Below are 25,562 nucleotides of genomic sequence, written 5' to 3' on the forward strand. Positions count from 1 at the left end.
ACACACACGCGCACACACGCACACGCACAGAAGCTCTCACTCAGTTTCTTACTTACACACACTTACAGACACCCTGAGGGGACAGCAGTGGTCTTGGGGGATGCCACCAGCCCAACTCTATAAGGGTTGCTTGAATTTGATAGACGGGGCCTGCATGGATCGAGTTACTGATGCTGACAGTGGCTGCAGCAGAAATCTAACTGCTCGCACCTGAAACAAAGGGGTCTTCCAATCACTGTGCGACAAACAGCATAATTATAATCTGTGTTCATAGTATAAAGCATGTTTTCATTCAAAATCAAAATGATCATAATTAAACATTATCTTAATCTCCATGATTACAAGACAGTCCTTTCAGCACTTCACTTTCAAAGGTAAAAAACACATCATCTGATTTGAATGTGGTTGGATTTATGGTGAGACTTTGTGTGTGTGTTTGCACTAAAAATAATAAAGCTGACAGCATTGGTGCAGGCACTCTGCCACCTGTGCAAGTAGATTTGATTAGTTAATCAGAGGAATCACTTTGCCCAACTCAGCTTTTCTAAAACATAATTACAGCTCCGGGTACCCCCCAAAAAACAACTTCTGACTGCAGATGTTTTAATGTTTTTTTGTTTTTCTGTTTTTTTACATTGTATTGTCAAAAAAAGGGAATTAACATAACGTTTCACACCATCAAAGTATCACTGGAAAGCTCTGAAGGAAAACCTGACAGTAAAGAGGAGCGGGGTCTGTGAGGGAAAACCAGGCAATTGAGCATGCTCAGACGAGGGGCAGGGTTATAGGCAGAAAGGCCAGACTAAATTTAGCGCCACCTTTTCATTCTCTAATTATGAGATTAATACATCCTGTCACACACGTCACAATACTACCCTGTGATTTATTATCCAGTCATCCAGATGGAGAGATTGAGCCAGAGAAGGAAGGACGAGAGGGAGATTGTCTGAAAGCAGTTAATCAGCATGTATGTGTGATCAGGCCGAGCCTCGGCTGAGCAGCGAGCGGCCAGTCTGTGTCTGTGTACATAAAGTCGGCTATGTGAGAAAAAGCCAAGATTTATTGATGCAAAACAATGGTGAAGTTGAATTAAATTCTGTCTGCTTCCTTAACAGGCGGCTATTTAATGAGAGCAGAACACAGGGGCATATGGACGCCCCTCACACATACACACACACGAACATATGTAGAGCACTGGACTATGGATTGTGGCCATAAAGTCTGCCGTGAGCTTCAGGTTTAAATCAATGTCAAAGCCTGATCTTATTTCATCTAATGCATGTTTTAATCATTCTCCCTCCTGATCAATGCAGTTTGGATGGCACTGCTGTGGGAATTTACAAGCGCTCCTCTTCTCCTGCCTGTGTTTCCAGACGGACATTTTACGAGGCGGTGCACAGTGTGACAGTAAATCTCTTCCTCTACTTTGCCAAAATGAAATCTCCCAATGCTGCTCTCTATGCCCATATTTGTTTGTCTCACTGAGCTCATGCGAACGAAACTTGTATTGGCTCTGCCAAGTCAACGTTCTAGTCTCTTTATTTTAATAGTGTCTGGAAGGGGCAATAAAAGAGAAGTGTCTTTATTCAATACTCGACAATAAAGCCGGATGTGGGGAAACTTTGAAATCCCTGAGTTGCATTTACCAAACTAATTTAACAGGCTTTACATACTTCTCTGTAATTGGAACTCAGCAGTAAATGAAACAAACAAACAAAACAAAAAAATAAAAAATGAAGAAATAATCACAACGTTTCTGATTGGAAACTGATTTAACAGGTATTACATTTGTGCAGAGGATACTAATACATGGTGTAAACCACGGATGTGAATGATGAACTTGTGCACAGACAGGTGTCTCCATTTATGCATCTAATCTACTGTTCTGTTTTTTAGGTGAATTTAGTTACTTAGTTATTATTAAGTTAGAATTGAGTTACTTACATTTTTACAGCCATTGGAAGTCAGTCTGTGTAATATGATAAAAAAAAAAAAAAAATATTGATTCAATGCTCCTTGTTACTGAAACTATGGCTGTAGTTGCAATACTGTGTACGGTGATGACAACAGGTAAGATGCTTGTGAAAGCCAAGGAAAATAAAATAGAATAGGAGGACCTCATACGTAAATATCTCTGATTTTGCCTACATTTTCTATATTGTGATACATATGATACTGTGATGATGTGATACTGAATTTGGATAAAAAAAATAATACCCTCATTGTTATCACTTATTGTTATCAGCTGTAAAAACTTGTGTCTAAATTTAAATGTTAAGATGTATGTATACTGTATGTGTCAGTATAATATACAACGCATATGCTGATCCAACAAAAAACATATATCCATCAATGTGGGAACATTTGCAGACTTGTGTGATCGGGGCATTATTCTTCTTCTAATAACAGTCTATATCCCAAATCTCTACATATTTTTCATCTGCCTCCCCCTCTATCTAATGCATTGCACACACTTATAGAAGGACACTTAGTCACACATAAGAGCATACAACAATATGACCCCATAAATGCAGGACTTGTACTTTCAAAAAACATAAAACTCAAGCTTCTTTATAGCACTAATGTGACTTCTAGTTATGTTAGGTGTATATGTGGTGCTAATTGTGTTGAGACTAGCGGAGGCACCAGGCACTGTGACTGCTATCTATCAAAAGGATCACACATTTTAATATGTTATTGACTCAGGTTTTGTTTTGTTTGTTTCCCAGAGTTTCCAGCTCCTTCACAATCAAATATTTTAAAATAGTGCATGTAGTTAGGCAATCTGAAATATGGCGGGGGAGGGGGGGTATGTATACTTTATTTAAGAGTTGATTGTAAATCTAATGAAATAAAATGGAATAATTTACATCTCAGATATGAGGTAAAATAAATCTGTGCATATAAACGTGTATTGATCAGTTACTCTGCAGCCAGGGGCTTTGCTGACACAAACTCGCACACAAACTGTAGCAACATCTGTCACTACTTCTCTGGGTTTTCTATTTTGGTAGTGAAACCTGCATTACACCACACGCACACATCCATCCACATGTATGCTGGTGCCCTGAAGGGGAACCCTATACCCTTAAACTGACACCTGTCAGTCACGCTGCCGTGTGGCTCTGACAGCAGCGTAACGAGAAATGGTGAGAGGCGCAGTGTGAGCGAACAGAAGACAGAAGAGGAAGCTTGAAAGATGAATAAGAAAGATGGGAGAGGAGGGCGATGAAGAAGAGGAGGAGAAGCAAGTGGAGGTGAGACTTCTGAAGATCGTTAGAGACGCGGCGAGATGAGAGTGGCGCAGCATGCCGTTTGGTGTTTTAGCATGTCACCGTCTTTTTGATTTGTTACCATGTGTTTATGATGTTGTCTCTCTGTCTGCTTCTGTCAATCTCTATTATTAGACCCTCAGATCCTCTTCCTGCTGTTTTGACACTCCCGTTGCTCCTGTTTCACACTTCCACTCACATGTGCACGGTTTGGGCGCATACACTCTCACCCGCAGACAGACAAAATAACATAGACAGACAATGACAGACTCATATGACATATACACACATGCAAATTGCGCAACCCCCACTCCTTAGGTTAGGTTCGGTGGGAGTGAAATCTGTCCTCTGGGTGCATTGAGATGCGACATGTCGTCAGTATCAGATGTTTTGTTTAGAGGAACATGCAGGAGCGCAGGTGAAATTTCCTCATTCAGAGCGGCTAAGTAACTAACGAATTGACTTGATCAGACACACACACACACACACACACACACACACACACACACACACACACACACACACACACACACACACACACACACACACACACACACACACACACACACACACACACACCTGGTCTTTTCATCAGGCTGCAGCGCTGCCTCTGATCTCTTCACGCTGGCAGAGACACCGGTGCAGGAGCCTGATCTAAATCTCTCCTCTGTGAAACCACGAGACGGGCCTAAAGGTGGGAGCTAGTGGTTCCCCCTACACACTACTATAGAGGGCAAACTTCTGAAGCCTAGAATTAAATCTAATTGACTTTGATTTGACACGTGTTCTGCATAATCATCAGTATACATTTGTCTCTGAGAGACAAGTCCACGTTTGGCTCCTGTAAGAGCACAAAAATATCTATGAATAACCCTTTTTGACAAAGTTTCTTTTGGGAAAAAACAAGAACTTTTGATCTTAACAATCAACACTCAGTGACATCATACTGCAGGCGAATGATTATTACAATACAGAGTTGGATTAAGAAGCTAATTTTACAAGGTCTGGAAATGCCGACGACAGAGTGTTCAATGGAGTTCTTCTGGCCCTGAGACAGGGAGAGTGAGAGCAGCGTCTGCAGCTGATATCTGTGCCTGCAAGATTAGCTTGGTAATTAACCACAAAGCAATTATCGGGCGGTTGGATGAGAGGCGCGTCTCAGGGAAGGTGTTTCTTGACGTGTTTAATAGGTGTTGAGTAGTTTGATCAGTCGACAGAAGTTGCTTCTGATTCGGAGGTTTTGCAGTCCAACAGAGGTTGATCCACGGCTGATACGTGCGGCTGCCGAGAATTCAATTAAATAGACTGTTGCTCTTCCTCCCATCTACTTTTCATTAACCTCCATTGACACCCCGGCGAAGCTCCCGCACAGGTTTACGACTGCGTCAGGATTAACAAGGAAATGGGAAGATGGCAATAAACAAAGTTGCCAGCAGAAGGAAATTCCCCCTGGGAGCCTCACACTCTGGGGGAGATTCAAAGAAAGGGTACGTTTGAAAAGTAAAAACTCTCTGACTGTTTCTGGATGTTGGATCACAAAAGTTAAAATGCTCCAGTGTTGCTATCTCCCCCCCAAAAAAATCCAAAATACTTCTTTTGAAGACTGACAGACCGGTGGTGAGATCTCAGCAGATAAGTGGTTTAAAAAGCTGGTGTTAGTGGGCTTTGGCTAAGTGCTATTGATGAAAATAAGGATGGCTCTCTGGGGGGTATCCAACCACTGTTCTTCAGATCACAAACACTCAATCAATAAATCCAACTCTCTCACAATTCATATAATGGTTGTCTGTTTGAGTGCCGCTTCAAAGATTTTAACAATATTGAGAAACTTGTGTAAGATTCAAAAATACTGTACGTTGAAAATATCAGTCCAACACCTCCTCCCGTTTTTGTTCTAACTCCATCAACAAGTGCTACCCACTCTCTTACTCATTTCCTCTGTGGGCCTTCACTTTGATACACTGAACAGACACCATCTTGACCACACTTTCAAGAGTGCTTTGCCCTACCTGACTCATCATCAGACTTGTCATTCTCGGAGTCGGTGAGTGTGAGGGCTGAGTTCTCACGACTGGACACTCCTGAGCTGCGGCGGGACTTTACACCTCCTCGTCCGGCCCACAGCTGGATGGCCCGCTCTGGAGACAAAGGCCCCTCAGGATCTGAGTCGGCATCAGAGCCAGCGCTAAGGGAGTAGCCCCTCTGGAGGAGGGTGAGGTCAGGGCAATAGGGGACAGCAGCGGGGTGCGGAGTGGGAGTCTGCTCGCACACTCCCAGCTCGGCCAGGGTGAAGTTCCCCCCTGTGACGGAGAGACAAGAGTTAGGCAGGTGCTCTGTAGAGAGCAACATACGTAAATGCAGTAAATCGAGACACTAGCACCAGCTAAGGTTTGCACAAGCAAATGCACACGCATATTAAGAAAACAAACCCACAATCACACGCAGAGAAGCACACTAATTATGAAACTATGGAAGCGGAGGATGAAAATTGGGCTTTGTTGTGGCAGGCAGGAGGGGGACAGATGACGCAGCATGAATCAGGCACAAAATACAAACTAGCTGCTGGAAGAAATATGTACTGGCCTGCAGGCCTGTTAAGGCTGGCTTCGAAGGCCTGCTTCCCTCGCTTTACTGATCCACATTGGCATTCATGAGGTGTCGATGAGAGATCAAAGAGCTGTTCACTTGAGGCCTCTCAGACTGTAGTGGAGCTGCTTTGCTGCCTTCTGGGTTTGATCATCTCCCCACCTAGTTGCCATCACACGCTGGACCCCAGGCTCACTGAATATACCGCAGTCTGCTGCAGTACCGGCCCCGCTGCCTAACACTCTCCCCCTCAAGACAAACCGACTCGTCACGTCCAAAATAAATATATAAAATTATCCAAATTAAAGCACATCAAAGGAGATCAATAAACAGTGCTGCAGCCCAATTAAATCCAAGCTGAGGAAAAAGCAATTAAGGAAAAAGGCATGCTCAACCAATTTATTCTCTATACTAATTAAAAGAGTATTGTGGATGCAATCGCTCACCATCAGCTGTTGGGGTAAAGGGATCGGGGGAAAAACAGTTGTGATTCACTTCATTAGCAGTTTGTGATGGAGGGGAAAGGAAGAGGCGAGTGAAGAGAGGGTGGCATTGTGGCGGCACACTGTATGAATCAGTGCGTTGGGAATCACACAGCTGTGTGACTGGGTTAACTGTGACTCATCAAGAGTAGGGATGCAATCAGAGAGAGAGGAATTAAACAGATGAAAATCGTCTGCTGGATCTTCAAGGCTCCTCTTCATAGCCCCGCCGAAACTCGAGAGTTGTGCTGAAAGTACTGGGGGGGTTGGGGGGGGGGCTGAAAGGAAACTTAGCCAAGGAAGTGGTGATGGGCTCTATACTTTTACTCAGACAAACAGATGGACTTGACTAGAGAGCAGAGGCAAACGAAAAACTATGGATTCTAGTCGATACGCTACAGCTCCTCAAGCTTCCAAACAGCTACAGTGCAAAAGCACCCAAGCACTGCAAGACATCAGGGTTTATTACCATTCCTTGACTTCCTGTCTTTGTTGTCTTTTCCTCCAACTTATCATAAAGGATGACAAAAGGAACCTTCTTTACTATACTTGACATGAGGGACTTTTACAATTTGTTGATAATTTACACGCACAGGATCTAACTACAGTGGTTGAACCCATACCTGAGATGAAGTATCGGAGGAGGACGGGAGAGAACTCCAGGAGGCCTGAGAGAGCAGAGCAAATGGGTTCTTTAGCAAAAGTCAGCAAATTGTCAGGTACCAAACTGCTCGCTAAGAGAAGTGTCTACTACACAATCACAGAGAGGATTTAGGCAAACCATCCCATTCAACTACAGTGACAATAATTGGGCCACAAACACAGCTAGTCTAAATAAATGCTACGAAGACAGTTTCACATCATCAAAGTGTGTGCATGGGTGCATCTATGTTGGTGTGTGTGGTTGCTACACATATCTAATGTTACATCCCACAGGGCAGCACTCTGTACAATTAACATCCCATAACCAGTGATTACACATGTACAATCCAATCTCTCCTTATCGCTATGCGCTGCAGACACAGCCCGACGTACCATGCGCTCAAAGAAAGATGGATTGGTGCGAGGGGTTGAAGCAGACATGAAAATCTATCTCAGTTATTCCACAAATAGAAAACCAATTGCATGTTTGTTACATGATATTATGACAGATATGAGGGCAAAATGTGGCGCTGCACTTTAATCAGATCAATGCCTGTCTGTCCGTATGCCACCGGCGCTGTCGTACTCACGCTTATGATGCACATTAATGCGTGCTTTAAGCCTCATGCGGCTTTGGCAGTTGCATTGGGCTTCACACATCTGCGTCTGTTCAATGTGTGTGTGCTGGCATATACAGTGGAGTCCAAATAACCCATGTCATCCCAGCATGATTTGACAATGTTCCAAAGAGCTTTTTGTGATGTCACTGAATCCCTGGCTTGCTCAGGCTTCAAGTGGCCCGTTTCTGTTCAATGGGTCCGACTGTGGGAGAAAAGTACACGACAGCCAGAACTCCCTGCTCTTCAAGTGGTTATTATGCAAAGCTTTGAGGTATGTTTAGGCTCATTATCCTGCTGCAATATGACTCATTTTATACAAAAATGCAAACCAGAGGAAGTATAGCATGTCCCTTGGTCAGGTGTTAAACTCCAGAGAAGGCAAAACGCTCCCAAGCATGAATATCCCCACCAGATTTTACCATGACTTTGATGCTTCACTGCAGTTTCAATCTCTCTACTGTTTTCTCAAACTGTGATTCATCAGTACATTTACCATTTTTCATCATTCAATCTGAGATGCTGGTAAATCTCAAGCTTTTGGGCTTGTTTTCCCTCCTGAAAAGTCATTTAAACATCTCTACCACACAGTCTTCTTTCGACAGGACTTTTACCAATAGGAGTTTGGCATTCTTTATTTAGCTAATTCTGCATCTGTGATGAAGTTGCTTTTCTCTCGAACAGTGTACAAGGACTGATGTATTGATATTCTGATGGTGGGGTCACTTTGGTCTACCTGATTGTGCTTTGGAAACAATAGATCTATTTTCTGCAAAGTGTTTATCAATGCCGTGCACTGCCCCCTTAGAAACCTTCAGTCTAGCCATGATTTGACACTAAGAAAGCCATCTGATGTTTCCCACCATCACAATGCTACTTAGTAACTGATTTTCTGCTTAAAATTTGAGGCACAGCCATATGCATAACAGGTGAACAATTGCATCAAGTTCATTTACTTGAACAAGTCTCTGATGAGTCGATCAAATCCACCTGAGTATCATCTGAACGCCGCTTCAATGGAAGGATAAAACTGTGGGAAATCTGACCTTTTGTACAAAAAAGTTATGATCAATGCCAAAAATTTGATCGTGGACCAAGAAATAGCACAAGATCTTAACAATTTCCTAATTTTACATGCTAGAGCCCCTTGTTTTCTAACGATTCCTAAAGCTTTTATTTCCTGGTTTACATGAAAATATGACAGATTTTTAAAAATGCTTCGCTGACTGTTTTGCGCTTTTAAATGAGAAGAACAAGGCGAGTGAAGGGAGAGCTACAAAACAATTGGAAGGAAATGTGATAATATGTGTGTGTGTGTGTGTGTGTGTGTGTGTGTGTGTGTGTGTGTGTGTGTGTGTGTGTGTGTGTGTGTGTGTGTGTGTGTGTGTGTGTGTGTGTGTGTGTGTGTGTGTGAGAAAGAGAAAAAGAATAAGATAATAATGGTAATCAGTATAATCACAATCAAATTCGAAAGAGAATAGAGCTTGAATAAATGAAATAGAAATAACAAGAAAGGAAAAAAGAAATTTGCTCAGGATGAACTAACAGAATGAGAATGCGTTAGCAGTGTGTGTCTGTGTGTGCAGACATCTGCATTAGACTGTGCAACGGGGTGAAAGCAGCATGGTGGAGAATGTTTCCCTGAATACTTTTCACTAATAAAGCAAAGGACAGAGCAGAATGTCGGCTGTAGGATTAGACAAAGATCGTGATTTGAGTTCAAATAAGATGTCAATTAAGGTTGGAGAAAAGTTGTGGTTTTGGTTCAAATTTCTGCAGGGCATGACTATGGTTAGGGGAGGCGATTGATCGCCATGGTTACAGGATTAAATACTTGCGTACATTTGAAAATGGTCATGGTCAATTTTAAAAAAGAAAAGCATGTTGACTGTTGGTTGGAAAACAAAAAAAGGTCTCTTGTCCGCTTACACCTCCTGCGTTTTAATCTGTAGTGTAACCTGTCCTTCTACTTCGCTCTCATCATTATTACGTCCTCTACAGGGCTCTGCCACTTGACCGTAAAGATGTGTCATTCTGTAGCACCTGCTGAGATGACTGATGCTGCTCTTTTTCTTGGGAGGACGGTCTAATTCGGCTATTCAATGGAGTGGTGGCTTCTGGCAAAACAGTGCAGGATAACTTTGGCTAAAATCTAAGGTGCTGCTTTGGCAAATCAAACAAAAGCTGATAACTTTCCAGAGCAGTACAATCCTTCCTCGTTATATTATAAAACCGTGTGTGGCGCTCGAATAAGCCTTCAGACTCAAGATCATTTTGCTTAGCATGACTTCCGGGAGTGTAATTCCTTGTCTCACCAGTCCCTGGAGCCCCAAGCATTTTTTTATGTAAAAAACTACAGGTCGCACAGAGTGCCATATATTTACACTGATTTACCTTCATAGACCATCATTTGGTTGAAACATTGCATGAGCGAAGCTGCAGTTTTACTTGTTTTTTAGTTTCCTGCACCTGAGATACATCATCATTAGGAGTATTCATGCACTGCATGCTGTGTCTCAGAAAAAAAATAAGTGACGTGGGGGGAAATAGAAGCATCTTGTTGCAGCTTACAACACCACAATTGTGTGAGTGGGTATGGCAGTGATCCATTAAACCAAATGTACTTCCCTTGATAAAACAAATTTCGTATGTGTGTGGGAGCACATGTGTGCATATGTGAATGAGTGTTTGTGAGTAGACAGCTTTGTGGGATAGAGGGGCCTATCATTAAAAAATCATTTGTGCTTGTTAGCAGTTTGACAAGCAAAGTATAGGCAGCAGGACTCAGCATTATGCTGGTTGACTTTCCCTCACCCCACCGTGGAAGGATGTAAAGCAGGCTGAACTTGTGGGCTTCATTGCCTGCAATTACGTTGCTTTTTCCAGATTGAATAGTTTACAGTCCGGGCAACCCCCGGACATGCCATTTTCTGCATTCAGGGGGAGTGCTTGCTAAGAACAAGGTCTGATTTGCCCTGAAGTGCTGAACTAGTGAACTGATTTGCTCCTCGGTGGAGGATGCATCAAAATCAGGAAGCAAATGCAACTGTGCACGGTAGGTTCTCCAACAATCCCCTGAAATAGACGGAATTACTGCTAATAACAGAAAAAGCCTTATTTTCTTTGTCACAGCTAAGAAAATGCTGGAACTCGTGGCTAATAGCAGCCAAAATGCACCATTTCTTAATATTTTCCATTTTCATTTGCATCCAATTCAAAATTCATCGGCACTGCACTTTAGTATCCCTGAAGAAAATGAACATGTCTTTTGTGTTTTTTTGAAGCAATAAAATATAAGTTTAAATTCTTTCCTTACAAAGAAACGTTTAGGTGAAGAAATGTTTCAACAGATGCCAGAGAAAGAAAGAAACAGGAAACAGTGGAAATGACAATACAAGTAGAGGCAATATAGTAGTTAGTAGCTATTTTAAGGGGTCAAATACTAGAATACTTGAATCCCAACTGAAGCTCCTCTCCTTCGTGTCCCATAATAGTCAGTCAGTAAAACAACATGCACCAGAAAAACAAATCATTAAGCTACTCGGTGCAAGATTACAAAATAAAGGAAAGCAAAACTGGATTATAAAACTGAAAAGAGGATTACAGATTGATCACAGATTGACATGCTAGTGTAGAAAGTCACATTCAGAATGCTTATTGATTATCAATAAATGCAGGCAATAATGCTAGTCATGCCACATTTATATAGTCGAGAAGAGATATCTACTTTGACTATGGCTAATCACATCTCTAAGCTTATCACAGACTAAAGTACAAATGCTCTTCCTCTCCCTCATTTCGTCTCCATCTCACTCTCATGGATATTATTCATGATCAGTGATAGAATTTAAAAAAAAAAAACAGCATGTAAGCGTATACAAAGTGATGTCGATACAATCGATGGACAACGGCTGAAAGTTGTTGAGTGAGAATATTCATGAATTCATGAATCTTGGAACGACTGGTCATTGAATTCATTTTGTCTCAATTTTTTTTTTTTTTTTTTTTTTTTAAATGATCCACGGTTTAGTTTACAAAATTGCTGCTGTGTTAAGCTGTGTGAAGATTAGAAAAAAAAATACTTCCTCCTAAATTGATAAAGGGGAAGAAAAAATAGGAGGTGAAATAGAGAGTGAGGGAAGCTAATGACAAAAAAAAGGCATCATAGGATGGACTAGCGAAGAAATCCTTGGTCATGGTAAACACTTCATTTTACAGGGAGAGATAGAACAGGATGGAGCTGGAGCAGGCAGACAGAGCAGTACTGTGTACATCTGAACAATATGCCAAAATACTGTACTGAAAGCACCTGAGCGGGGAGACACATGAACAAAGGAAAAGAAGCTTGTCATTAACTTTAATACATGTACTGTATCACTGTTGTCTGAGAGGGGCATAATGGAGTCCGTGAGACTGTTGTGCAACTATCATTACTGCACATATTATTCTTACACACGCATACACACATGCACACACAAACATAGTGCGGCAGTGAAGAATGCTGATAAACAGCTTCACAAATCAGGGTTTCCATGGTGATGGGCTAAGCAGTGTGTAAAATGATGTGAGTGTTTCATGGGTGCATATATCCACACATCAGACATGAGGATGCTCATGAACAATAACTCTGCTGATGTTAATAGTGAATCGTGTGAATGGCTTTTTTTAATACACAAAATTCCTATCTCTCATCCGTTAGTGAAACTCCTCAGTTATACATGGAGAAAGCAGCTCAGCATCCCGACATTCATATTAAAAATGTCATCCAATGCTAAAATTAGTGCCAAGACAGGAAGTAGTGTGCCCTTTGTGTGGTAAGGTAGAAGTAAGGGTGAGGGGATCAAGGTTGTCATATATTGTGTTTGATTTTCATGATTATAATTCTTTGTTTATTTGTTTTTTTGCAGTGACAATCTTTCTCTGATTTTAAATATGCTTGATACTTTTATATAAACAATGAATCAAATGACAGGATGCAATGCAAAAAGGGTCACTCATACTGACAAAGTGCCTCATATTTTTGATGCAGCACCATCACAAATAATTGTAAGCTACACGAATAGTGGAGTATTTATAAGCTTAAGTGACAGATTTCTCTCAAGAGCTGATACAAAAAAAAAAAAAAAAAAAAAGAAGCTAAACCAGAAGCTGTAAGCAGAAACTTAAATCCAAACAAATTTTATGTTAATATTGAGTTGTGTCTTTTGGATGGCAACTGCTTTATAAAGTGATTATATGTCAATATTGTTTTTACAGCTGGTTCTGCTGTGGCCAAAGTGGCCAAAAAAAATTAAGCTTTAACTTTGTGTTTAGTTGTGATTTACCATATGGCAAATACAATTAATTTGTAAAAACACAATATTTTCAAACCTTTCTCTTTTTTTTCAGTTAAACAGCAATTACCCAATATATTGTATCAGAAAGGATTTTAAAAAGTTGGCCTTGAATGTTTAAAAGCTGTACAACTGAACACACTGCAGAATTTACAGTGTTCACAATCTTAACAAATTACAATGTCTATAATTTAACTCATAAAACACATCTTTCCTGACGGCCTCTAAACCATTAAGAAAACAAAAACAACAATAATAATGTTTTTGTTTTTTTCCCCCTCTACACCCAGATCTGATCTCTAGCCATCCTGTAATCCCTTATTCAGACTATTAATTAGTTTCATGGCTTTACTGTGTAGTTGTTGTTTTTTTCCCTGTATATCTAAGTAACCTTTCCCCGTCAATTTTTAATAAAAAAAAAAATATTATTCTTTGACTCTAATTTGCTGGGATTGAAAACAAAGTTATTTGCATCAATAGATACTGTCAAGTTTAAAATGCTATCTTGACATCTGGAAACTAAACTTGTTCCTTTTTTTCTCTAATAAGTAAACAGAGCATTAGCACTCACACTAGTTCTTCAAAACACTGGGACATTCAAATATGTCTGGAATAAGCTTTGTTAAAATGATAGAAAATGTTGCACTGCGAAACAATGAAACTGAAAAAAAAAATGATCGTATAAAATTTGATTGTGCATTCCTAAAACAACAATATCCATCAGTGCTTGTATCTTCCTCTCAGTTTTACTTGCCTCCCAAAGTGCTTCTTACTGCTCATCGTAAGTGGGTGGCTGTAGCCAAACAACATTACCTTCGCTATGTAACATACAGGGTGACCGTGCACACTGACAGTCAACCTTGTAGAGCTTGGTGATAATTGTCAAAAATCTACATCTCACACACGTGTCTGCACACATATGTATTGCGTAGCATGCGGCATGTCATTAACGCGCCATTAGCAGAGCAGTAACAACCTAACAGATACGCACAAATAGGCCATCATGGTCAAACACTTCCCACACCTCCCAGATGACATCCGTTCTTTTGGTTCCTGCTTGAGCCACAGGGGCCCTTGCACCTTCTAATGAGGAGACCAAAATAGGTGTGACGAATGTCATCCATTCCTGGGCTAGTTCTGCTCCTGCCCTGAGGACAGCAGTCTGGGTAGGACAGGACAGGACATGACAGGACATGACACAACACTCTGGTGGGAAGTCTTGTCACTGAGAGGTGTAGCTCTAAGCAGTGAAACACCTCTCGTCCATGAACAGGGGGCCAACGTTGACAAGACCAGGACACAATCATTCTCTACTTACATCTACTAACAAATCAATAATCAAACTTTGGCCACATTAGTATGAACATCTAACATTGTAACAATACATACAATGACAGAAGATATGGAAAGGCACAATAGGTCCCATTTAATCCAACAACCCTTCTTACATGCAAGTCTTACCACATTCATCACCACCACCATGTCAACATATCTATCCTTTCATATCATTGAGAAACAGGTCATTGCAAGATTTTTGAAAAAGCAGACACAATAATAATTTGAATCCTTTAAAAAGAGAGGTATTTTACCAGGCTGCAGGGATGTTTGAACCCCATCCACTGAGGAAGAATGTGGAGAATTCACAAGAGAAGTGAATGCATGGAACACAATGGAGGAATGTACAGCATTTCTCTGTAGCTTCTACTTGTGCAACAGACAATACATACAAATCTGAAACTAGTCTAGTTATTAAAATTAGTCCATTAAATAACTTTTAAACACAGGCAGCATTAATTTTCTCCTTAAAATTAACACCCAGCTAAAAACTGTGTTCAGAAGAGTTTGAGGCTATTTTCTCAATGGAATTACTTTTAGAGTCATTCACCTCATTATTTAAAACTTTGAATGTTAACATCTGACATTGCAACATTACATATATAGTGATAATATATATATATATATATACATATGTATATATGAAGGAAAAAAAACAGTAAAGCATAATAATTCCTCTTAAAGAAAGCACAGGCCAATAGACAATTCACAAGAAAACTAAAAAGACATCTCCATCAATTTGACAAAACGTGTGCAGCATTTAAAAAGAAGAAAAAAAAATGCAGAGAAATCCTAGAAAGCAGCTCCACAGAACACACTGAGATTCCAGTTTAACCTTCAACCTAAATCACACTGCAAGGTATGTGAAACTACAGTCGACCATGGCAGCAGCAATTCTGCTTCATGCTGTGGTACTTTCACTTGGAAAATGGCAATGCTTTTTGCCGGTGGTAAATGATAATGGGATAAGCTTGCGACAGATTAGCACCGCATACGTTATGATCTGGTCACACAGAATTCCCCAGACAAACCTTAAGGCTGATTCAGCAGGGAATTATGGCTTAAATATGGTTTAACTCTGTGTTTGTGATGTCTTCTTTATGCCTAGCATGTGGGAGTGGCAACATGTGTGCCAGAGGCCAAATCAAGGTTTTAATCTTGCATTTCTGCCAACTGCAGCAGCTCTGTGAATGTTTAAAGCCCGGGTTTCACCGCCAGCAAATGTTAAAGAATTTATCAAGCCAACAAAAGACACTCAGTAATCATGAAAAATAAAAATATATATGACTCTTTTGAGTTTTGCATTGGGAACAATATGGCACTGAATCACAGCGTGCTACAGAGTGTTGATGTATTGTTGTAAAAGTAAAGAACATTCATTTTTTTGGTGGATTTTCAATTTCGCACATTAGTACACCAAATCATCTGCTGTCATGTACATACATGGAATCCTAACATCTTCCCCTGAACGCCATCATTTCTGAAACGCCTCTCTCTGAACCTACAGCATTACTATTTATCTGCATGGTAATCCCATAGTGTTTGAAGATTATTTACACATGCAGCAACATCAGTTGGAAAACAAATCACTGCACTGCATCGGTATCATCTTTGCCACAAAGGAGAGGACAGAATCAACATCAAAACAGATATAGACTCGTAGAAGAAATGTGCCATACGCCTGTGCACACATGCACACACATTAAAATTCTGTAGCTGGGGACCATGTTTAATTACAGCCGGGGAAGCAAGTGACTCCGCTGTGAGGAAAAAAAAAAAAAAAAGAAAAGAAAAGAAAAACACACTTGATAACAGTGACATTTAAAATCTGCCTCATTTATCAAAACCTGCCAAAGCAGAGTCAAAGAGGGTCATTACATAGTAAACAAAGATTAGCTTAACTCTTACTAAACCCACGCAAAATTGTTTGATACATGATTTTTACTCAGAAAATTGCAGACGTCAGCATGCACTTCCCTGGACTCTGTCAATTAATTGTCTTGTTTGTTACCTAATATTTGTGTTTGCATGTGTGTGTGTCTGTGAATGAGAGCCAGCATCAGTGCTAAATAGCTGCCACCTTCAGCATGCATTTCCCCGGCCTCTTCCTATTATTTGTCTCATTTGTTACCCAGTGTTTGCATGTGTGTGTATGCACGCACCTGCGCCAACATCCCTACTAATAGCTAACACTTTCACATTAATAGCAGACAGGATTTGACAATCTAAGATGGATTATTTTGGTTTGTGTGGATGATGTTATAGAGTGATTTCCAAGGACACATCAGGGTCTGACAGACCTGTACTTAGTGCCAAAACAAGTAATAATCACTCTCACTCTGTCACAAACAAACTTTACACTGACAAATTTGTAATGCAGGGAAAAGCTAAAGTAAGTCTGTAAACTGGGCCCCTTTGACATGTACAGTAGCCTGAGTATGAGTGTATGAGTGCCAAATGCTGGACCAGATGTTACTTTGAGTTACGGCCTCCTTTAAAAGACCTGCTTGCATGCGAAGGGGCCACACCCACATGAGTTGTTTCCTGCCTTAAAAAGCAAGTATGGGGAGGGGGAGAGTGGGAGTACATTGAGCATTGGCGGAGTGGAGTAGAGTCAGCCCCAGGATATTCTTCAGCAACTCTGCTGCTCTATTGCTGCAGCTACGGGATGCTTTTGAGTGTCAGCAGCTGGCAGAGGCACAGAATGCCAGGGAGAAGACAAAGATGAAGAGGGATCGCAGGAAGAGGGGAGGGATTGTATTTAATCTCACCGCCATTTATTTTTAATAGCATGCAGCTGCTTTGTTCTCTCTTTGATCATCAGCAGTCCAGGTTGACTGTAACCCAGTGGAATGCAAGGACACACACCAGCATGTGTGCTTGAATACACTCAAAGAAGCACACAAAACACACTTTTTTTTAATTTAATTTGTCCTTTATTTTTTGTGGAATTCGGCTTTTGTTTACTCTCAGTTATCAAGGCCCAATGGCCCTGTGCACTGCAGTCACTGCTACTGTCAGCTGTGCTGTTGCCCCATGAAGGGCTGCAAACAGATATGTGCTCCTTATGTGACACACGATGTCACCAGGCGCCGCAAGCGATAAGCATCACCAGGAGGTGAACATGTGGTAGGTACACGCTATTCACTTAATTCAACCCGCCACTGTGCGAGAGCCTTGGCCAAAAAGAACAAGATGCTCATGAAGCAGCAAGGACAAGAACCCTCACTGGCTTCCTATGGATGATGAACAGCTGTACTTGTTGAAAGCCTTGAAATAGTTGCTGTAAAGACCAGAGGCACCTCTACCGGAAATCACACACTGGGCCTCTCCTTGAGACTCATGGCCCCAAAGAATGACGATTTCGGTTGCACATGTGGTGAAAAATCTGTCGAATACAACTAAACATTTTCATTGGTTGCACTGCTGTGCCTGAAATTTCAACATCAACCAGGTGTGCTGATATTTGCCGTTGAACAAATATGATAAATATAGTTTCTGCCCTTCCCTGAAAGCAGCATTGTTTGACTACAGTGAATTAACACAGTCCACAGACTGCTCTCCTTGGGAGAGCAGCACAGTTAAGCTGTCACACAGAGAGGGAGTGGATCAGGACTCGGAATGTGTTTCGCAGCAGCTGCAGCTGAGCTGTCTGCAGAAGAGTAAAACAGCACCAAAAAAAACACGTGTTGATAATTGTAAGCAAAGGATAAAGTTGTGTTAGCAGTTGTGTTAAAGAGCAAAGACTTTGCCAATCGGACAGTTTTGACAGTTTTAGGTACCGCTCCTGTTTTAGCTGCAGAGTAGAGGCTGATAACTAACGTGGGAGGACATAGGTGTGCTGATAAGCCGAGAGCTTGGTGAGCAGTATGCACTGTGATTGTAGCTGTACATGTAAAGGCTATTATAACCCACATTTTGATATGAAAACAATATATGCAGTCCTTTGAGAAAAGCGGGGATTTCTGAATTTTGTATAGATACATTTTGCTGATTGTAGTGACGCAGATGAGCTGCAATTTATTCCAACAAGCAGTAAAGGTGTCTCAGAGCTCTTTCAACCAGCTGTGAAGGATGAAGCATGACAGTCAATCTTCAATCCTTTACATGATGTGTTAAGAAATTACCAATGTGTATGGGAACCGACAAAAAAGATTTAACTTAGAATGTTTTATTGGGGTGCAAAAAGAGGGGTGAAAACTTTTGGGTGGACCTAAATCAAGCGCTGGTGAGCTTAAAATGAAAAAGTTAGGTGCACCAGTACAACCATTGTAAAAAGTTAGTCTGGCGCCCTGTTGAAGCCTCACCTGAATCTTCAATCAAACTTTGCATGGGCAAGTTACATAACAGAACAATGAACATTGCGAGTCTGACAATATTATAGGAGAAAAATGTTGAATCGGGGGTATTCTTAATGGAATTAGGCTTTCAGAGGTAGTTTGTATTGTAAATACATCCTTCTTGCCAAGAAGTGATCTGAAATAGTCAAAGACTTCACACTTGTATCACATAATAGACTTAATCGAATTTATCATGCAGGTTCCTTTCATGTTTTCATGGAGGATTTTGCCAACCCTGCCACATAGGAGACCGCTCTCTCTAGAGGGTTTGGGTTAGTCCCACAATCTTGCTGAAGAGGACACATTATAAGAGATTGCTGCTGCTGCTGTTCTTGCAGATACTTGCAAGTCTCCCCAAAGAATGGAGAGGACGTAGGAAACGAAGGATCTATGTCTCTAGTATTAAGCCTCCTCCCGGCTACCTAGCTGTGCATTTGCCTTGCCATTCGGTCTTGAATACAGACAGTGAGGCAATCATGCCAGGATACCAGTGGCAGAGTTTGGCAGAGTTTTCGGACAAAGCAATCCTTGGCTACTGTTGTCATTTGTCACATCAAAGTCACCGGAGAAAAGGGAATGGAAAATGAGGGAAACATGGCCATACAGTATGTATACTGAAGCTCTATCAGGCTCATTCTGATAATATCAGCATATATATATATATATATGTACTTTTCTGTGTATCTCTGCAGCTGAAAGGTCAAACCTATAGAGCCCATATAGAAGACAAAGCACGTGTGAAATAATAAATGAAGAAACACTCTGTGTACCCGTTCTCAAATCCATAGAGGGCGTCAACATAACAGATGTGTGATATGACCACTAAAGCAACAATACAGGAACAGCAAGGGTGAGAGTATGGGCGAAAAAAAGAATGTGATGGAGAAAGCAGACATGAAAGGTGTGACAGAAGAGCAAAAAAGGACATAAAAAGAAAGTGAGAAAAAAGTGAGAGACGGAAAGTGAGTGAGAGACAGACACAACTGAGAGGGGACAGTAGGGCGAGGTAGGCATGTGGGTGGTGGATTTCTCTGTGTGGTTTCCAGCCCTGGGGGCAAAACAGCAGAAGAGAATGTAGAGGGGCTCATTTAGATCCCTCTGAAAGGAAAGGCCAAAAGCTTCTAGAGACTGCAGTGGCTGTGATAATGCCTGCTGTCTAGAGGTGGACCTGCAGGGATGACACACCCCTGGGATGTGCTAAATAGAAGCTGCAGAAAGGACCGGGAGAGAGACAAAGAGATGTAGCATGAGTTGAAAGATCAGAGACAGAGCGGTGAGAGTCAACAGACAAACAAAGACAGCCTGCAGGAAGAGAGTACGGGGTGGTGTGCTTCTGTTCACTAGTCAAAGTGATATATTTGACTTTACACTTTTGTCATATTTGTATTTCTGTTATTGGATCTGTTTAGCTGTGATTCATTCTGCTAACTAATTCACTGAAAAAAATATGACAGGGAAATAAAACTAGTTGACAGTTTTATGTGTAAAATAAAGCTTTTTCTGGTTTTATGAGAATGAGACTTTTGCCTTATTGGGATCACTAATGTCTTCAAACACGTTACTTTGTGGTGTTAAATAGTGAACACTTGTAATGAGCTTTCCAGGCTGCTGCATGTTATGTTTAGGAAAGAATGTGTTATTTGGCTGTGCTTATCCAAGCAGGCAAGGTAATAAGTGTATAATGGAGAAACTGTGGAGTTGAGATCCAATGAAAGTGGGGGGTCTGTTGGAAGACACAACTGAACCCGCTTTATCAGGATCTGCAAAGAGCCATTAGGGACAGCAAGTGTTCAAACACTGAAAATAAACTGAAATGAAAAAGGACTTATTTAAAATTTGCACATATTCGGTGTGTTTAGCCGGATAAGGTTGCAAAATTTGAAACAGTACAATATAACAGCACTTTTTTTTTCTCAACTATGGTAGTCAGATAATCAAGTTGCTATATGTTTCACTTCTTTTATTCATCCTTACATTGTATTAAGGTTAGCTGACTGATTACTTGTTGGGAGGCAGGAATCATTTTGTTTGTTGTTGCCTTGACTTTAGAGCAAGTTAGGTATCTGTTCAGCTGAATGTTCAGTGGAAATAGAAGTTGCTAGGAACAGTTTACATGTTGTTGCACACATGATTTAAGAAATAGTTTAATTTGAGAGCTATTTATGTAAGTACAATGTATACAGCTGTGTTGATCTTCCCTTTATCTCACACATAAAGCAGGAGACACTGCACTAGCCCAATTATCTTGAAAAATGTACCCATTTACTTAGTGTGGGAGTTTGGAAAGTTGCACTCAAATAAAATGTACCCATATAGTCTTTCACTTACTAAAAGTCTAACCTGTAACCTGCATCATCTATTGTGTGTTTGTATGTTAAAAGTTGGATTATAAATACAATTTTTAGACTGCCTCTCAGTAATGTATCTCACATTATCCCACACAAACATACTCTTTGCCGCACACCTGTTTTTTTGGAATCTGGTCACCTTGATTGTAATTCCTTGTTATCAGGATGAACCAATACGTTTGTGAAGTCTGCAGTTGATTCAAAATACTGCAGCAAGGGGACTGACGGTAGTTAGCAAGAGAAATCATATTTCTACCATTTTAGCTTCTCTTTGGCTTCCTGTAAAATCAAGGTTAAAATTATCCTTATAGAACCATATCCCAATAGAACACTTTGCTCTCATAGTGCAGGTTTACTTCTGACTACCAGAGTTTCCAAAAGTAAGATGGGAGGCAGAGCCTTCAGTTTTCAGGCTGCTCTACTGCGGAACCAGCTCTGTTTTGGATCAGGAGGCAGACACTCTCTTTAGTTTTAGGATCAGACTTAACACTTTCCTTTTTATAAAGCTTATAGATAGAACTGGCCCATATGACCCTGAACCATCCCTTAGTTATGCTGCTAGAGGCGGAGCCTGCTGGGGGACCTCCCATGATGCATTTCTCCTCTCTCTTCCATTTCCCATGCATAATGCATATGTCAGCATTAACTTTGTGTCTTCTCGCTCCTGTATTTTGTGTTTTTCCTGCAGGTATACCTGGCTCAGGAGCTACACGTTTGTGATTTGTTGTTACTAGACCCACCAACCTGCCCTTTGTTTATTGTTTGTTGTGTCGATGTTATTCGTTGCTCTCGTCGCTCTCCCCTCACCCCAACCAGTCGAAGCAGATGGCCGCCCACCTCTGAGCCTGGTTCTGAAGTTTCTTCCTGTTAAAAGGCAGATTTTCCTTCCCACTGCTACTCATGTGGGACCCATTAAATTGTTGGGTTTCTCTCTATAATACTTTACAGTCTCAACGTTATCATGTTAAGTGTCCTGAGATGACTCGTGTTGTGATTTGGCACTATATATGTTGTACGTTGTGAATTAAATGGAATTGAATTGAATTAAATGGATCTAACTAAATACTTTGCAAGCTGCATGGGGAGATAATGTCCTAATCCTGTTACACAAATTTTTGATTGGTCTATTTTTTCTCTAATTTAGGGAAACAGCTGTCAGTGGACACAACATAAGATTTACTTAAATCACTGAACTGATTTGATAAGTGGGTGCTGATTTGGGGGTACAGTATATCAGTGAACTCATTTCTGACATCTGGTTAATGTTTGAGAACGTTAACTTCACATTGTGAATACAATATATGTCAACTATACTGCAGAGTTTTTTTGTCTGTCTTTCATGCAGATGTACGGTTAGCATGTTATATTTCTGTACTTTTGGGGAAAATAAAGCACATAATACAGACATAAATGTTGTTGCTAAAACCAGAAATATTCAGAACTCTAAAAAGACACCAAACACTCTTTAAATATGCTTCCAAAGGGAGAAGATGTTCCTTTTAAGTTGAATTTATGCTTCGGGAAACACTGGAATTCTAGTGAAGCTTTTCATGCATAATTATGTGCAGTAAGTAAGTTAGTTTAGAAGGTAATGGAAGCTTTAGCACGACTGTTTTGCACATCTAAAAATAGAAAGAGAAGGAATTGTTTGTGTACGTTGTATACACGATCACCAAAACTAAGCTTGTATACAGCTTCAACAATTACAAACTGGTCTGTATGACAGAAAATTATTAATCCAAGAAAAATGGTTGAGTTTTTTTTCCGAGAATCACATCCCAGGATTCTTGGTTTGGCTCTGGACACATCCGGAGGACATCCGCTCTACTCCTAATAATTAGCACTGTATAACTGAAACAAATTACCAAAACAGGCCTCTAAAAAACTGACTTGTGAAAATGTGTATTATGCCTGCCTTGGTGCCTGAGCAGCATTTACATGTGCAACATGAAGGAACCCTGAGAAACTCCTGAAGACAAACATCAATAGAATCTGAACTTTTTCTCCAACTGCTTGCAGGTGAGTCAATAATCAATTCAAAAACATTGATCAACATTTTGTGTTATTACATGTGCATTTATGTGTGCACATGCTCAGTTTGTGCTCCAGTCCCACCTTTGCCAGGCTTCCGCCATTTTCATTTCACACATAAATCTTATGACAGCTTTTAAGGGCAAGTCAATATGCATTAACACACCACACAACTGTAAATTGGTTTCCGCAACACGAAGCCATTAAAGCAAAATACGTGCTTGAGAATAATCTCGGATGACCCCAAAACTTCTAAACACGAAGCAGAAACACCATGATAGGTCATCCAATCAAAAAAACAACATCATTATAATTTAATCAAAGTTAATCATATTTTCTCGTGTGGCCCCTGTCAACCATTAATAACTAATATTGCAGGTCAGTTGAAATACCAAACCTCTTCTTAAAAAAAATTGTTAGATATTCAAAAAGGAAATTAACTGAAAGCAATCTCCCCTGTGTACAATTTTAGTTTCTTGTAAGGAAAATAAAGTTACAGTCTACTCTTACTGCTAAACTACAAGCAATTCAAAATAACAATGCATTGTTTCAATCCCTTGCTCTCTGGTTATAAAAATATAGAGTTAAAAGATCAAGAAATCTCTATTATCTGCTGCCTCTCATGCTTTCTCTCTTTCTCACTCTAAGTCCTTCTCGTTCTCCATCCTTCCAGCACTACTCCTCCTCCCGTAGTGTCACAGTCCATATGGTGCTGCAACACTGTTGGTCTCCTGTGGCCACACTTCCCACGATGCATCTGCGGCTCTGGGCTTTCGAGGGAGACGATAGGCTGAGAGGACTGTGGTATCGACCAGCTATCGCCTAGTGTGAGGTCAGCGCGGTGCAGCATTGGAGTGTGTCCGAGCAGCACACACCACTGACTTATAGTCTTTCGTCCATTCTGCCAATCAATCCTCCATTTTCTGTTGCTCCCTTTGCCTCTGTAGAAGTGTGTTGTTCTGTTGTATTCCTTTCTTTAAAAAATATGTCTCCCTAGTGAGCATGCCATTGCACGTTTTCTTCTTTAAACTACTGTCAGATTGATCCACTTCTCGGATTGCTTGAAGCCACACAGTTAGACATGAAACCTTGGCTTTGAGTTTACCTTTTCAAGCTCTAATGAAAATATTCCATTTGTAAATACCATCAAGGCTTCTTTGACATGTACATATATTTATTTCTGAGTGAGATTTCAGTGTTTTTCTACTATCTTCTGCATTGTTGTGTTGTGTTGTGTTGTGTTGCTCTGAGCTGGCTTCCTCTCCTGTCTGCGTCCATTGCAGAGAAAACAGAGCTTAGCAGAGATCAATCCCATTGAGTCTGACTCCTTTCACTAGCCAACAATCAATACTGCCTGTTTCATGTCCCTCTGCAATATACACACGTGCACATACACACACAGTTTACAGACATGACTATGAGAGCAGACCTACCCCTTTAGAAATGACCTATCGGCCTATCGGCTAACTTGCTCACCAGGGGATACAGAAGTTCATTATGACAGCCTTGCCAGTGCTAAAGGTCTGCTTTGGTCCTCTGCTGCAAAGTGCAGCATTTACAGTGTCTGATTACATTAGCATGCCACAGAAGCCTCGCAAGAAACACAGAAGGCCTAAAAGTAGTATACAGCTGGAAACCTTTTAGACATGCAGCAGTGTGTCTGTTCAGTGTGTGGTAGAGGGTGTTTATGTAATGTTGGATCACACAACAGGACTGGAAGGGCTCTTAAAGGACATCACTACGCATGGCTCAACCATACATGCTGGACAGAGAAATGACTTTAATACTAGAGTCGCATTGACAGGGGAAATAATTGTTAACATTTAGGCAGGAAAATGCTTCAGCACTGAGTTTCTAGTTTTGCTTCTTATCTGCTATATGGATTTCACAACCCTGGAACCATACAGCATAAGCTGTTTTTTGATGAAACCTGCACAGAAGTCTCTTCTGCACTTAATACTAATATATGTTTTATTCAAATGATTGATTAAAGGAATAATTTGACAATTTGGGAAGTGTTGCTCCTAACTTTCTGGCCAAGAATGAAGGAACCAATACGTCTGTCCAGTAAATAAATAGAGCAAATGAGTCTACCACCAGTTACTGGTTAGCATGGCTTAGCACAAAGTTGTTGAAACAAAAGTAAGAGGTAAAACAAATCGGTATGAAATTATATCACGACATATCTGGGTATTTTTGCGATAACGATATTCTTCATGATACGACAAAATACTGACAAATATTTCATGATTAACATACATAAATAAATGTCATAGATTTATATGTCAGCATAAACGTAACATTATGCTTTTAAATATTCAGTAAAAACTAAACAAAAATGATCTCAGTTTTTAAGTTTGTAAACAACAGTAAGTGAGATTCAGATTGTGTAAACAGAGCTGAGGAGGGATTTGGGGGTGAAGTGGTATCAGGAAGGCTGCTGCTCTGTCAGGACTACAATGATTAGCAGCAGCGCTTCTAATTACCACCTCACCACTATCGAGAGAGTCAACGATGTTTATGCCTGAATTTATGAAGTTAGCTTACACGTTTGTCCATTCATAAATTAGTTTGGG

At 40.6% G+C, this 25,562-nt stretch overlaps 1 protein-coding gene across 5 annotated transcripts in view; it reads right to left on the bottom strand.

Annotated features, from left to right (window-relative positions):
• tenm2a (teneurin transmembrane protein 2a) overlaps positions 1–25,562 on the bottom strand; it is a 203,079-nt gene that overhangs the window by 126,972 nt on the left and 50,545 nt on the right. For all 5 annotated transcript variants that reach the window (XM_069696820.1, XM_069696825.1, XM_069696824.1 and 2 more), the window contains exon 3: positions 5,282–5,572. In XM_069696820.1, coding sequence (XP_069552921.1) covers positions 5,282–5,572 — 291 coding nt within the window. The remainder of the gene's footprint in view (positions 1–5,281; positions 5,573–25,562) is intronic.

The sequence above is a fragment of the Brachyistius frenatus genome, unplaced genomic scaffold (genome assembly GCF_029030835.1).
Source record: "Brachyistius frenatus isolate BFR_SWC_R1_liver_20210118 unplaced genomic scaffold, ASM2903083v1 Contig_22, whole genome shotgun sequence".
In the NCBI taxonomy this organism is placed as follows: Eukaryota; Metazoa; Chordata; class Actinopteri; family Embiotocidae; genus Brachyistius; species Brachyistius frenatus.